At 44.8% G+C, this 15,454-nt stretch overlaps 1 protein-coding gene across 4 annotated transcripts in view; it reads right to left on the bottom strand.

Moving 5' to 3' along the window:
• The window catches only part of LOC129822972 (trichohyalin-like), a 156,121-nt gene that overhangs the window by 57,357 nt on the left and 83,310 nt on the right, over positions 1–15,454 (bottom strand). For 3 of the 4 annotated variants that reach the window (XM_055881585.1, XM_055881586.1, XM_055881587.1), the window contains 5 exons: positions 13,053–13,283; positions 12,721–12,951; positions 10,497–10,592; positions 9,348–9,632; positions 5,814–6,765 (listed from right to left, as the gene is read on the bottom strand). In XM_055881585.1, the coding sequence (XP_055737560.1) occupies positions 5,814–6,765; positions 9,348–9,632; positions 10,497–10,592; positions 12,721–12,951; positions 13,053–13,283 (1,795 nt within the window). The remainder of the gene's footprint in view (positions 1–5,813; positions 6,766–9,347; positions 9,633–10,496; positions 10,593–12,720; positions 12,952–13,052; positions 13,284–15,454) is intronic. The other variant, XM_055881588.1, reaches the window with a different exon arrangement.

Raw genomic sequence — 15,454 nt, 5'->3', positions numbered from 1 at the left:
TGTGTGTGTGTGTGTGTGTGTGTGTGTGTGTGTGTGTGTGTGTGTGTGTGTGTGTGTGTGTGTGTGTGTGTGTGTGTGTGTGTGTGTGTGTGTGTGTGTGTGTGTGTGTGTGTGCGTGTGTTCTAGAACAATAATAGCAAAGATCAGTGCAAATGATAATGCGTTTAGTTGTCTGTGTTCGGGCTCAAAAACGCATTTTGATTTAAAAAAATAATAATTATGTTCAAACGGCTCTCCTGTGAAGTCGTGGCTTGCAACATACGCCTAGTTTCATGAATCGGGTCACATATACACTATACACAGAAATGTATGTGGACACACCTTCAAATGAGTGGATTTGGTTATTTCAGCAACACCCGTTGATGATAGGTGTATAAAATTGAGCACACAGCCATGCAATCTCCATAAGTAACATTGGCAGTCGAGCTGCCCCGGTCAAGTGTTGTTATTGTGAAGTGGAAACGTCTAGGAGCAACAACGGCTCAGCCGCGAAGTGGTAGGCAACACAAGCTCACAGAATGGGACCGCAGAGTGCTGAAGTGCGTAAAAATAGTCAGTCCTCGGTTGCAACAGTCACTACCCAGTTCCAAACTGCCTCTGGAAGCAACAGTCAGCACAATAACTGTTCATTGAAGCTTCATGAAATGGGTTTTACACCACTCCAAGAGTTGTATGGAGTGGTGTAAAGCTCGCCGCCATTGGACTCTGGAGCAGTGTAAACGCGTTCTCTGGAGTGATGAACGGCTCTTTACCATCTGGCAGTCCGGCGGACGAATCTGGGTTTTGCAGATACCAAGAGAACTCTACCTGCTCCAATGCATAGTGCCAACTGTAAAGTTTGGTGGAGAAGGAATAATGGGCTGGGGTTGTTTTACATGGTTTGGGCTAGTTCCAGTTAAGGGAAATCTTAACACTATAGCATACAATGATATTCGAGACAATTCTGTGCTTCCAGCTTTGTGGTAACAGTTTGGGGAAGGCCCTTTCCTGTTTCAGCATGACAATGAACCCGTGCACAAAGCGAGGTCCATACAGAAATGGTTTGTCAAATTCAATGTGGAAGAACTTGACTGGCCTTGAAATGGAACGCAGACTGCAAACCAGGCATAATCGCCCAACATCAGTGCCTGACCTCACTAATGCTCTTGTGGCTGAATGGAAGCAAGTCCCTGCAGCAATGTTCCAACATCTAGTGGAAAGCCTTCCCAGAAGAGTTGAGGGTATTATAGCAGCAAAGGGGGGGGGGGGGGCAACTCCATATTAATGTCCATGATTTTGGAATGATTTTTCGGCAAGCAGGTGCCCACATACTTTTGGTCATGTAGTGTATTTAACCCCCTGAGTCAATACATGTTAGAATGATTACAGCATTGAGTCTTTCTGGGTAAGTTTATAAGAGCTTTCCACACCTGGACTGAGCAACATTTGCATATTCTTTTCAAAATTCTTCAAGCTCTGTCAAATTGGTTGTTGATCAATGCCAGACAATAATTTGCAGGTCTTGCCATACAGTTTTTACTTAAAACTGCCTGAAAATATACCTTGGCCACTCAGGAGCATTCAGTGTCTTCTTGGTAAGCAACTGTAGATTTGGGCTTGTGTTTGGGTTATTGTCCTGCTGAAAGGTGAATTAATCTCCCAGTGTCTGGTGGAAAGCAGATCGAACAATGATTTCCTCTAGGATTTTGACTGTGCTTAGCTCCATTCCGTTTCTTTTTTATCCTGAAAAACTCCCCAGTCCTTAACGATTACAAGCATACCCATAACATGAGGCAGCAACCACTATCCTTCAAAATATGGAGAGTGGCACTCAGTAATGTGCTGTATTGGATTTGACCCAAACATAATGCTTTGTATTCAGGAAAAAAATGTAATTGCTTTGACAAATTGTTTTAAGTATTACTTTAGTGCCTTGTTGCAAACAGGATGCATGTTTTGGAATCTTTTTTTATGCTGTACAGGTTTCCTTCTTTTCACTCTCTGAATTACGTTAATATTGTGGAGTAACTACAATGTAGTTGATCCATCCTCAGTGTTCTTCTATCACAGCCATTAAACTCTGTAACTGTTTTAAAGTCACCATTGGGCTCGTGCTGAAATCCCTGAGCGTTTTCCTTCCTTTCCGGCAACTGAGTTAGGAAGGACACCCGTATCTTTGTAGTGACTGGGTGTGTTCCTACACCATCCAAAGTGTCATTAATTATCTTCAACATGATGAAAGGGATATTCAATGCCTGTTTTTTTTGTTTTTTTATCCTTCTATCAATAGGTGCCCTTCTTTGCGAAGCATTGGAAAGCCTCCCTGGACTTTGTGGTTGGGGGCACCTTTGGGGGGGGGGGGGGGGGGGGGGGGGGGGTAGTCACGCACTGACCATAGAGAGCCCTTAGTGATCTATGGTGTTTAGGTCAGAGTGTGACTAGGGGGGGTGTTCTAGTCATTTGTTTTCTATGTTGGTGATTTGTATGGTTCCCAATTAGAGGCAGCTGGTAATCATTGGGGATCATATTTAGGAAGCCCTTTCTCCCACCTGCTTTGTGGGATATTGTTTTGAGTGAGTGCATGTAGCACTACGTTTGTTCACGGTCGGTGTTTGTTTATTGTTTTGTTTAGAAGTGTCACTTTAAATAAATATGTGGAACTCAAATCACGCTGCGCCTTGGTCCGTCTTTCCACACGGCCGTGACAGAATATCCCACCAAGCAAGGACCAATCAGCGTGTCATGGAGGAGAAGGTGAGTTGGACCTGGGAGGAGATTAGGAGTGGATGTGAGACCCTTCCTTGGCGGGAGTCGCATAAAGATCAGGAAGGACAGCGACGAGCCCGGGGGCCGCGGCCACAGAAACCCCAAGATTTTTTGGGGGGGCACATGGGGTGGTCGACTGAGCAGCGGGGAGTGGCAGAGCCCGAATGGCAAACTGGAGGAGTTCAACGAGGGATACCGGAGAGGTTTTGGCGAGGACTATGCTGCAGCGCAGGCGCACTGAAGAGCGCCTTCTCAGCCCGGTACCAACTGTGTCGGCTCCACGCACCAGGTCACCAGTGCGCCTCCCCAGCCCGAGATGTCCTGTGCCGGTTCCTCGCACTCGCCATGAAGAGCGTGTCTTCAGTCCGCTGCCACAGAAACCCCAAGATTATTTTTTTGGGGGGGGCACATGGAGCTGTCGGCTGAGCAGAGGGAAGAGCCAGAGACCGTCAGGGAGGCGATGGAGAAGTTGGGGGAGAGACAGAGGAGATGTTGGTCAAGTGTGTTCAGCTCAACATTCGACCTGAAGAGCCTGTCAGCAGTCTGGTGAAGTCTGCGCCGGCTTCACGCATCTGGCCTCCAGTGCTCCTTCCCAGTCTGGTATGTCCTGGTCCGGCTCCCCGCACTCGACCTGAAGTGCGGGTTACCAGTCCGGTGCCATCTGTGCCGGCTCCACGCACCAGGCCTCCAGTGCGCCTCCCCAGTCCCGTACGTCCTGTGCTGGCTCCCCGCACTCGCCCTGAAGTGCGTGTCACCAGTCCAGTGCCACCTGTCCTGGCTCCATGCTCCAGGCCTCCAGTGCGCCTCCCCAGTCCGGTACGTCCTGTGCCGGGAGCCGCCCCCGCCCTGAAGTGGGTGTCATCAATCCGGTGCAACCTGCGCCGATGCCCAGTCCAGGCACGGTATCCAGTCCCGCTCCAAAGCAGGAGCCTTCCTCTGCGCCGGTGCCCAGTTCAGGCACGGCATCCAGTACCGCTCCAAGGCCGGAACCTTCCTCTACGGCAATGCCCAGTCTAGGCACGGCGTTCAGCCCGGGGGCCATGGCCGGATCCGGGGTCTGAGCGGGGGCTACGACCCGCACCGGAGCCGCCACCGACACTAGCCACACCCCCACCCTCCCCATTTGGTTTCAGGTTTTGCGGCCGTAGTCCGCACCTTTGGGGGGGGGGTTACTGTCACGCACTGACCATAGAGAGCCCTTGGTGATCTATGGTGTTTAGGTCAGAGCATGACTAGGGGGCTGTTCTAGTCAATTGTTTTCTATGTTGGTGATTTGTATGGTTCCCAATTAGAGGCAGCTGGTAATCATTGCCTCTAATTGGGGATCATATTTAGGAAGCCCTTACTCCCACCTGCTTTGTGGGATATTGTTTTGAGTGAGTGCATGTAGCACTACGTTTGTTCACGGTCGGTGTTTGTTTATTTGTTTAGAAGTGTCACTTTAAATAAATATGTGGAACTCAAATGACGCTGCGCCTTGGTCCGCCTTTCCACACGGCCGTGACAATTATGGAGTATTGGGTGTAGGCCAGTGACAATAAATCTCAATTTAATACATTTTAAATTCAGGCTGTAACACACCAAAATGTGAAAAAAGTCAAGGGGTTTGAATACTTTCTGAAGGCACTGTAACGGGTGTGTGTGAGTGGAGGTGGATTTGAGGGCTGCTATGTCTCTCTCTAGGGTCTAAACCAGAAATATACGCTGGTCATTTCATCATCTTTAAACTCCAAACTAGTGTTAAAGACAGGGAATAGAATGGTGCCTCTGCAGCAACAGATCCACTGGTTGTATATACTGTATGTTATTACAGCTAAACCATGCTTGTTTCTGTGTGTGAATATTTCATGAAGGATGTAAATAAAAAATATTCTCCATATCAACATGATGAGGTATCAGTGTTTAAAAGTGGAAAAGAGATATATGTATATATATATATACACACGCACGAGGTAAAACAGTTAATTGGTTTGTTCTCTAATTGTGGAACAGAATTCATAAGCGGTTTTAATTGTATCAACATCGGTATTTACACACACCGTATTCTGCCGATGATAAAGCCTTTACTAAAAGACAAACTGAGTAGTACTTAGAGCTGGGACGATGAACCCACAATTATCCACACCGACCATACTGATCATTTACCACAGGCATTTTGCCGATATCGTTCAAGTACAATAAGTATCCTGTGCTAAAGAAATGTGTTTAAAATGAAATATGGGGGATTGTTAAGGCCTTTAAGAGATTAATAGGGTTCAAGTAGTAGGGTTCTACATTAATCTCTTAATGGGATAATTGATGGCTACAACCATCAAACTAGTAGCAGTAGTTTACTGGATAATAAAAAAAACTGTGGTGCACATTCATGTTATACACTGATCATTCTACTTATCATTATCACATCAATTCAGGCAATTTATCATGATATGCATTTTTGCCCAACTTTAGTAACACTTACAGTACGTAACATTGATTTATTGATCCGTGAGGTATGCCATTGGAAACATGCTATTTTGGAAAAAGTGAATGAATTATTGAGATGTACTCTAAAGCAGGATGGTGGTGGGGCATTGACAGGAAAGGCCTTATTATCTCTGCGCTGGAGAAAGCTTCAGTATATAAGGCTTTCCTATCTATATGCATCACCAGCTGTCTTGTCCTCTCCTATCAGACTCTCCTCTCCTCCATCATCCCTTGCTATCGCTCTTTCCCCCGGAACCCTCATATTAAATGTTATTTACATCAAAGTGTTTCCACGGTTGCAAGGGTTCTAGAAACAGAATGTGATGGATCATTCTTTCCTCTGGACTCCGCCTACCTGTCTGATGATCATCTCACAGTCAGCCAATCATAGACCGACTCCTCTGCAGTCTGAAGTGGCTTATTTCTGCTCATGACACATTCAGGGCCAGTTTCAGTCAAACAGGCCTTGGTGATGTATATTACTGTACATGCGATAACTTAGTTTACCTCAACATTCTCTCTCTCTCTCTCTCTCTCTCTCTCTCTCACAGACAAAAGGTGTGCGTTTCAACCAAGACAATAAAGATATGTTGATTGATTAGTACCTGTCTGTCTGTGACTCCTGCGTAGTTCCAACAGGGCCTCTTTGAGTGTCTGTGCTTCCTCTTTCTCTTCCTCCAGCTCCCTGGTTCTCCTCTTCACCTCCTCTTTCTCTTCCTCCAGCTCCCTGCTTCTCCTCTTCACCTCCTCTTTCTCTCCCTCCAGCTCCCTGGTTCTCCTCTTCACCTCCTCTTTCTCTTCCTCCAGCTCCCTGCTTCTCCTCTTCACCTCCTCTTTCTCTTCCTCCAGCTCCCTGGTTCTCCTCTTCACCTCCTCTTTCTCTTCCTCCAGCTCCCTGCTTCTCCTCTTCACCTCCTCTTTCTCTTCCTCCAGCTCCCTGGTTCTCCTCTTCACCTCCTCTTTCTCTCCCTCCAGCTCCCTGGTTCTCCTCTTCATCTCCTCTTTCTCTTCCTCCAGCTCCCTGCTTCTCCTCTTCACCTCCTCTTTCTCTTCCTCCAGCTCCCTGGTTCTCCTCTTCACCTCCTCTTTCTCTCCCTCCAGCTCCCTGGTTCTCCTCTTCACCTCCTCTTTCTCTCCCTCCAGCTCCCTGGTTCTCCTCTTCACCTCCTCTTTCTCTTCCTCCAGCTCCCTGGTTCTCCTCTTCACCTCCTCTTTCTCTTCCTCCAGCTCCCTGCTTCTCCTCTTCACCTCTTCTTTCTCTTCCTCCAGCTCCCTGGTTCTCCTCTTCACCTCCACTTTCTGTTCTTCCAGCTCCCTGCTTCTCCTCTTCACCTCCTCTTTCTCTTCCTCCAGCTCCCTGCATCTCCTCTTTAGCATCTCCCTGGCCTCCTCACCAAGTCTGTGTTCCTCCTCTCTCTGCTCCTGCGCCTCCTTTCTGAGCCTCTGCACCCCGTCTTTCTCCTCCTTCAGATCCTTGGTTCTCCTCTGAAGGAGCAGCTTGGTTTCCTTCAGGTCCTCCTCAACTTGCTGGAGCAAGACATCCTGCCCCTGGATGGTCTGGCCAGAGAAAGAGTGTGTGACTGTTAGTTACTATCTAAACAGTCGAAAAGGTCCCAAGGTGTGTATGTTTGTGTGTTGTGGTGGAAAAACTGAATTATTGCAATGATGAATCGATGTTAAATGAAGATTGTTTGAATAACTGTCCAAGTCTCTCTCAGTATACTTGAATTTCAAAGACAGTGTGCACAAACATTATGTCATTAACAGAAGTGATTAAGTAACCCTAAAGAAAGACTGACGTAATAAAATATGATACCATACAGAATTATTATCAAAATCATTCTGCGCGCATGGATCACATCCAATGGCCCTGACTTTGTAGACTGGCTGCTCCCTAATACCAACTCCCTAACTGTTCTGCTGTGTTGTAGCCATGTTGAAGGAGCATCTAGCTCTGTCCACACATACACATACAGGCCCATGTTAACCATACATGTAATCAGAGTTGTTCCACAGCCCTCTCTACGCATGTATTATGTGTGCAGATGTAATTAATGTAGATTTACATGTGTCGTCACATTACACAAGCTCGTCAGCAAGAGCAGTGGTTCCCAAACTGTTGGTCGGGACACATTCGCGGCATGGGTCCAGGTACGGGACAACATTGCAGAAATTGTTTAATTTTTATACATTATCGTGATAGAAAAACGTTTTCAGTGTTAACTTAAACGACTAAAACCAGATATAAAGTATGTAGAAAAGATAATGGAGCTATATATTTTAAAGTAATAGCCTATAATCTTTGAGAATTTACAATTAACAAGATAAAAGAAAGACAATCAGGCCCACATTGATTTTCAGCAATAGAACACATTAGCCACATGTCAAAATGTGTAGAATTGTAGGAAATAAGCTTAAAGAAGTGAAAATGTTTCTCTCAGGTTCATGGCAGAATGTTTCCAATTACAGGAGATTAGCTTTGAAACTACTACATTTTTCCTCCGCTGCCAAGATGATATTTCTGACTTATTCTTAGGTCTGTGCATGTTTTTTGAAACGCTCAACCCCTATGGTGGGTTGCGACTCAAAACACACCTCAATTTGTGGGTCATGAAGCAAAAAAGTTTGTGAACCCCTGAGCTAGAGCACACAGTGGTCCTTCATGACGACGGCTGAGTGAACTGACGTGAAAAGGACAATCACAACACACACGCTATCCTCCCAACACACGCTATCCCCACAAGTCATTAGGTCGCCTGCTGGGGGTGTGTGACACGCGTGTCATGTGTTTGTGCTAACGGGGTAGACCCACACACAGGACACCCAAGTGCCCACGACTGGCAGCTTTGTCTTGGCACAGAGCCATGGCACCAGTCGTTATCGCACCCTCGTCACCACTTAACCTCATTTGAAAATTTAGTGTCCATTTCACATGTTAATTGGAGTCAATTGAGCCGGGCCTGACACCACTTGGAGCTTTAATTAATGGCAGGGTAATTTGTTTCTGTCAGGCAATCGGAAGATAGGGGTTAGAAGTGTGTGTGAGAGAATATATATTTTAGATCCGGGTTCATATGCCATGTCTGTTAGGCTGAAAAGGCTTCTATTGCATCCTACAGTCATGGAGAGAGAAACCGCAGACTACTAATCTCACTTTTTCATTTCCTTCAAATCTGCTGACCCTGATAGGGGCAAGGGGCTATAGGGTAGAAGCTAGGGGCTATAGAAGGGGTCACCTACCTTTTCTAGTATGAGAGCTACTTGAATGAAAAATGTTGTTAGCTACTCATTTTTTTCTAGCTTTCAAATAGGCACATTCTTTTCTTCTCCCCTGCAACTCTTCCCCAGGTCCTTAGTGTACAAGAGAAAGTAGCGCACTATGTTTTCGATCAATATACCTGGTAAAATAATGGTCCATAGACAACTTTTTCACGCTCAAAATTACAACTGTTCATATAGAAACAACAAAATTGGATTGTTCTGAGGCCATGTCGATGGTTAAATCACATCAAAAGGCAATTTGTGTAATTCCCCTTTAATTGAGCATCCGGCCCTTTAATTGCACATCTAGCTAGTGAGGAATGTGCCGTCTAATGTGCTGGTCTAGTGATGGTTCTGTACTGCTGCTGCTCATTTCATGGTAAAGTTTCCAAATAACAAATAGATACAACTGATATACTTCCTCATGATATACTTCTACTAGGTAAGCCTACTCTGCAGTTAACATTTAATTGAGAAAGTTTGGGGGAAGGTATTTCTGTCAACCCATAAGTTATCACATCAACTGGCTACACAACTGGATTGATAGACAAACACTCACACCACACAGACAGACAGGGGCAATATTGCTGGAAATTAATTGTCAGATATTGTGTTAGGTTTGGCTTTTTAAGCCATTAGTGGCTAACCAGGGGTGTGATAATGTCAACATTGTGTTGATTAGATAACAGTTGAGAGCTTGCTGTGTCAGATACTTGTGAGATTTGTTTATGACAGTTTGTGATGGATCATATGAAAAATGGTGTGTACTTTGAGAACTGTTTGGCGAGCGACTCACAGGTGGGTTGATCAACCTGTTGGAGACCCCTGAGCTAGGGTAAGCACCTGGGTGTCCTAAACATTTCCTAATCCTAACTGACCTGTTGTCTCTGTGTACAGGTGTCGTGGGTCTCGACCAGCTCATCCTGTAGGCGTGTCACTTCCTCCTGTAGCTGTGTCACTTCCTGCTCCAGCTGTGTGTGAGTGACCAGATGTTTGCGGTGGGAGGCGGCCATGTCCAGGTGAAGAGATTGCAGGGTCCTCTCTAGCCCCGCCTTCTCCTGGCTCTGCTTCTCTAGTTCCTCCTCCCTGCGAAGATACTCTGTCCTCATCTGTAGCAGGGCCTGTTCGCAATTGGCCAAGCGCTCTACCTGCTCTGTGGATTGCTGATGAGAAGTCAATACACATTATTATTTATAGGGATGGTGGTACTGGTATTCTGAAAAATAACTTGCTGGTGACATAGATCTCCACACTGCTATATGCTTGCTTCCTAAGTGGACAGTTTGATTTCACAGAAGTGTGATTGACTTGGAGTTACATTGTGTTGTTTAAGTGTTCCCTTTATTTTTTGAGCAGTGTATATACACACTATAAACTGGGTGGTTCGAGCCCTGAATGCTGATTGGCTGAGACCGTATACCACGAGTACGACAAAACAATAATTTTTACTACTCTAATTACGTTGGTAACCAGTTTATAATAGCAATAAGGCACCTCTGGGGTTTGTGGTATATGGCCAATAAACCACGGCTAAGGGCTGGAGCCAGGTACTCCGTGTTGCGTCGAGCTAAAGAACAATCCTTAGCCGTGATATATTGGCCGTATACCACACCTCCTCTGGCCTTACTGCTTAGATATATATACACACACACTCTGAATACATCATAAGGATGTGGTACGGGTGATATTAAACACTTCTCCAATCTCTGATTTTCTGCGCAGCACAAGACGAGAGGTAGACCAACGTCATATGCCTATCGTCAACCAATCATTTTTCTCAAATCCTTCCGGGCTAAATTACAGCAAAACTTGGAGAGGACATTGAGGCTTAACTACTGACAAAGAGCTACAAACGTAAGTAAATAGCAGTATTAGACTGAAACATAGAAGATAATATTGTCAAACTTGTGAGGCTCACCATGCTCATCAGTTGACTCATTCAACATATTTGCTTCTACTTCTTTGTGTGTGTATGTGTGTGGTGGAGGGGGGTCCTGACAAATGTTTTTATTCATGTAGGCTACTACCTTCTGCAGTTGTAGTCTCTGTAAGGCACAATACTGCTCATCAGAGTAGGAGTGATTCTGCTGGTAGGACTTCAGAGAACTCTCATACTTTATTATCTGTGGGGAGAGGACAGTCTGTTACTAATGGACATGACCTGGAGCTACACCTCAACTTACCTATCCTCAAAGCCATGCTGTAACTATTGTCTATCATAGAAAGATACTCGATTGACAGACAGACATGTAGGGACACAGACAGCGACTCAGGCAGACAAACAGTGACTCAGACAGACAGACAGACAGACAGACAGACAGACAGACAGACAGACAGACAGACAGACAGATAGACAGACAGACAGACAGACAGTGACTCAGATAGACAGAAGGACAGACAGACAGGCAGACAGACACTCAGACAGTGACTCAGACAGACAGAAGGACAAACAGACAGACAGACAGACAGACAGACAGACAGACAGCGACTCAGACAGACAGAAACAGAGAGTGCAGTGAGACAGGAGGTAGAGAATTACTGAAACACCAACTACAGAGAGATCCTCTCCTCAACAGAACCCACTCACATCTAACTCATTACACAATGTAATAAAGTATCAAATACAGACATTCTTCAAACAGCTAACTCTTTTATAACGCACAGATTCAATTTGATTTGATTAGAATGACATTCCGCCGTGTTGACCTTGTCAGCTGAGTTGAACCAAATTACATTTTCCCGTAATAAAGATTATTCATTTGTAGACAGACTCAGTAAATATCCTCAAACAGAGGCACACACACACACACACACACACACACACACACACACACACACACACACACACACACACACACACACACACACACACACACACACACACACACACACACACACACACACACACACACACACACACACACACACACACTCCTCCACTGTCATTTCTGTTTTGCTCAGGATTGCTATCAATATAATATAATTTCACTGAACTTGCACCCATAACTCATGAACAGAACGATCATTATAGTTGCTACAATTATGAAAAAGGTCACTCAGATTACTTTTATTTAACTTGGCATACTGCACAGACAATTTTCTCAAAGAGACTCACAAATTAAAATAAATATGGAACTAGGCATATGTATTATTGTAGCTAGCATTGTCCTTACTTCAGGTTAGGATATTGGACAATGCAGGGCAGAAAAGCCCACAATGTACTGGAAAAGGAAAAGTGTTATAAATATGTAGTATGAAATACATATGGGGATGATATACACTGCTCAAAAAAATAAAGGGAACACTTAAACAACACAATGTAACTCCAAGTCAATCACACTTCTGTGAAATCAAACTGTCCACTTAGGAAGCAACACTGATTGACAATAAATTTCACATGCTGTTGTGCAAATGGAATAGACAAAAGGTGGAAATTCTAGGCAATTAGCCAGACACCCCCAATAAAGGAGTGATTCTGCAGGTGGTGACCACAGACCACTTCTCAGTTCCTATGCTTCCTGGCTGATGTTTTGGTCACTTTTGAATGCTGGCGGTGCTCTCACTCTAGTGGTAGCATGAGACGGAGTCTACAACCCTGTCAGCGTAGTGTCCATTTGTGGCCTGCTCGAGGTCATTTTGCAGGGCTCTGGTAGTGCTCCTCCTGCTCAAAGGCGGAGGTAGTGGTCCTGCTGCTGGGTTGTTGCCCTCCTACGGCCTCCTCCACGTCTCCTGATGTACTGGCCTGTCCCCTGGTAGCGCCTCCATGCTCTGGACACTACGCTGACAGACACAGCAAACCTTCTTGCCACAGCTCGCATTGATGTGCCATCCTGGATGAGCTGCACTACCTGAGCCACTTGTGTGGGTTGTAGACTCCGTCTCATGCTACCACTAGAGTGAGAGCACCGCCAGCATTCAAAAGTGACCAAAACATCAGCCAGGAAGCATAGGAACTGAGAAGTGGTCTGTGGTCACCACCTGCAGAATCACTCCTTTATTGGGGGTGTCTGGCTAATTGCCTAGAATTTCCACCTTTTGTCTATTCCATTTGAACAACAGCATGTGAAATTTATTGTCAATCAGTGTTGCTTCCTAAGTGGACAGTTTGATTTCACAGAAGTGTGATTGACTTGGAGTTACATTGTGTTGTTTAAGTGTTCCCTTTATTTTTTTGAGCAGTGTATATACAGTAGATATTTATTCCTTTCCACTCTCTATATAGGTCTAGTGTCAACCATAACACTGACACACCTGAGTGTTCTGTGTGTCCACCTCTTGCTGTAGATGTTGTATGGTTCCTTCACACTGTTCCACTCTCTCCCGCCCCTCCCTCAGAGCCATCTGATTGGCCTGCAGCTCGTTAGTCAGTTGGTCCAGGGCTTCCTCTGAGCGCTCCCATTGGCCAAGTTTTTCTTCGTAGCGCCCTTCCAGCTCTGTAAGCTCCGCCTTAACCCTGTCTACCGCTGCCTTGGATTCAGTCAGCTGTCAATCAAAACCAAATAGAACAGGTTGACATTGGTCATTGGAGTAAACCTTGCATTTTGAAAGTGAGTGGTCAAATGCTAGAAACTAGCTTAGAATACCTGTTGTTGTGTGTATCTGAGCTCCTCCTCCACACACTCTATGTGTCCCTGGAGCTGCTGCACCTTCTCCATGGCAACGCAGTACTTCTGTTTAAAGATGGCCGCCTTCTCCTCCTGGCCCTGAGTCCTGGACGTGGTTTCACTCAGGTCCTCCTTGAGGTCCGTCAGTTGTTGTCTCAGAAGCTCTATCTCAGTGTCTCGTGTGTTTTCCAACCCTTTAGCCACTTCAACCTACATCCACAGCAATACAAAAACCTCACATTGGATATGATAGACAAAGATCAAAAGGCAAAAATATATATATCAAGTCATAATGTGCATCCACACGCACACACACACTCTTTCGGTCACTAACAGACCCAGTAATACTGTACAGTCCTAGTTTAAATAAGGGCCATGCTATCTGAGGTCGGAGTGAATGGGCCCTTCTCTACAGATAGTTTACAATAGCACAGGACCTATCAGCCACAGAAGACACAGGAGCTGGAGCTGAAATGTCCTTTCTAGAAACAATGTCTTCATAATTCTCTCATTGAACACGATTATAATTATTATTTATTTTATTTAAATGTAACCTTTATTTAACTAGGCAAGTCAGTTAAGAACACATTTTTATTGACAATGACGGCCTGCCGGGGAACAGTGTGTGTGCAACTGCCTTGTTCAAAGGCAGAACGACAGATTTTTACCTTGTCAGCTCGGGGATTCGATCCAGCAACTTTTCTGTTACTGGCCCAACGCTATAACCACTAGGCTACCTGCCACCCCTATTATTGTTTGGTGTTGGGTGTGAATCTTTGAATGCCCAGTTTGGTGTTGATCACTGAAAACAAGTGCGCAAGATTAGTAAAGAGTAAAACTAGTGGTTGATTCAGCTGCTTGAGATTCATTGTCCTATCCTTCTTAGCTTTCTTATTCTAATACTCAGATGAATCCAGGAAGTGAAATCTGACTGATCCTTGTGTTAAACTCAGACCCAGCCCACCTTTAGAGATCAGTGTTAAACTAGACTAACTTCATTAATCCAGCTAACTGTTAAGGTTCAAAGTTAAAATTTGACAAAACTAGATTAACTCCTAATACAGATCAGCCGGTGGGTTAACTCCCTCAGTACTGACAGCAGGCAGACCAGTTAGAGTCACTGGTTCACCGGAGTCCTCTCAGCTGATTTAACTGGAGATTAACACACGCTAATACCAGTAATACCAGCTCCCCAGCACCGCACCTCTATGGCTGGGTAAGGAGAGAGAGAGAGAGAGAGAGAGAGAGAGAGAGAGAGAGAGAGAGAGAGAGAGAGAGAGAGAGAGAGAGAGAGAGAGAGAGAGAGAGAGAGAAGAAATGTACCGTTTTGTAAAAGGCTTTTCAGAGAAGTACCACACCTTCACGCCATTCACATGTTCAAAACAAACACTACTTAATGTGGTTCCACGTTCTGAAACTGTGAACATATTTGACTGAATTATCCAGTGTGTGTGTGCGTGTGTACGTCCTGCAAACCCTCCTCTCTGTCTCCCTCCTCTCTGTCTAGTTATTTGTAATGGAGTGTGAAGACGCATGTCGTTCCCAGCACAAGCAGACAGAATGTGAGTCAAACACAATCCCACAACATCATTCTGATCTAAGAATACACACCACCATCCCTCTGGCCCAGTGGTGCATTACACACACACATACTGTACACACACATACTGTACACACACATACTGTACACACACATGCTGTCCACATATACTGTTCACACATACTGTACACACACACACACACACACATATACTGTTCACACATAATGTACACACATAAATACTGTTCACACATACTGTACACACATATACTGTACACACACATATACTGTTCACACATACTGTACACACACATACTGTACACACACATACTGTACACATATACTGTTCACATATACTGTACAAACACATATACTGTTCACATATACTGTACACGCACACATACTGTATACACACACATATACTGTTCACACATACTGTACACACATATATACTGTTCACACATACTGTACACACATATATACTGTTCACATATACGGTACACACATATATACTGTTCAGACATACTGTACACACACACATACTGTACACCCACATATACTGTTCACACACATATATTGTTCACACATACTGTACACACACATATACTGTACACACACATACTGTGCACACACATATACTGTTCACACAAAAAAACTGTACACATGGATATACTGTTCACACATATACTGTTCACACATACTGTACACACATATATACAGTACACACATACTGTTCACACATACTGTACACATACTGTACACACATATATAATGTTCACACATACTGTTCACACATATACTGTTCACACACACATATAATGTACACACACATATACTGTAC

Source organism: Salvelinus fontinalis, chromosome 25 (genome assembly GCF_029448725.1).
Source record: "Salvelinus fontinalis isolate EN_2023a chromosome 25, ASM2944872v1, whole genome shotgun sequence".
Lineage (NCBI taxonomy): Eukaryota > Metazoa > Chordata > Actinopteri > Salmoniformes > Salmonidae > Salvelinus > Salvelinus fontinalis.
The sequence above is the reverse complement of the archived record's forward strand: the minus strand, read 5'-3'. Positions and strand labels throughout refer to the sequence as shown.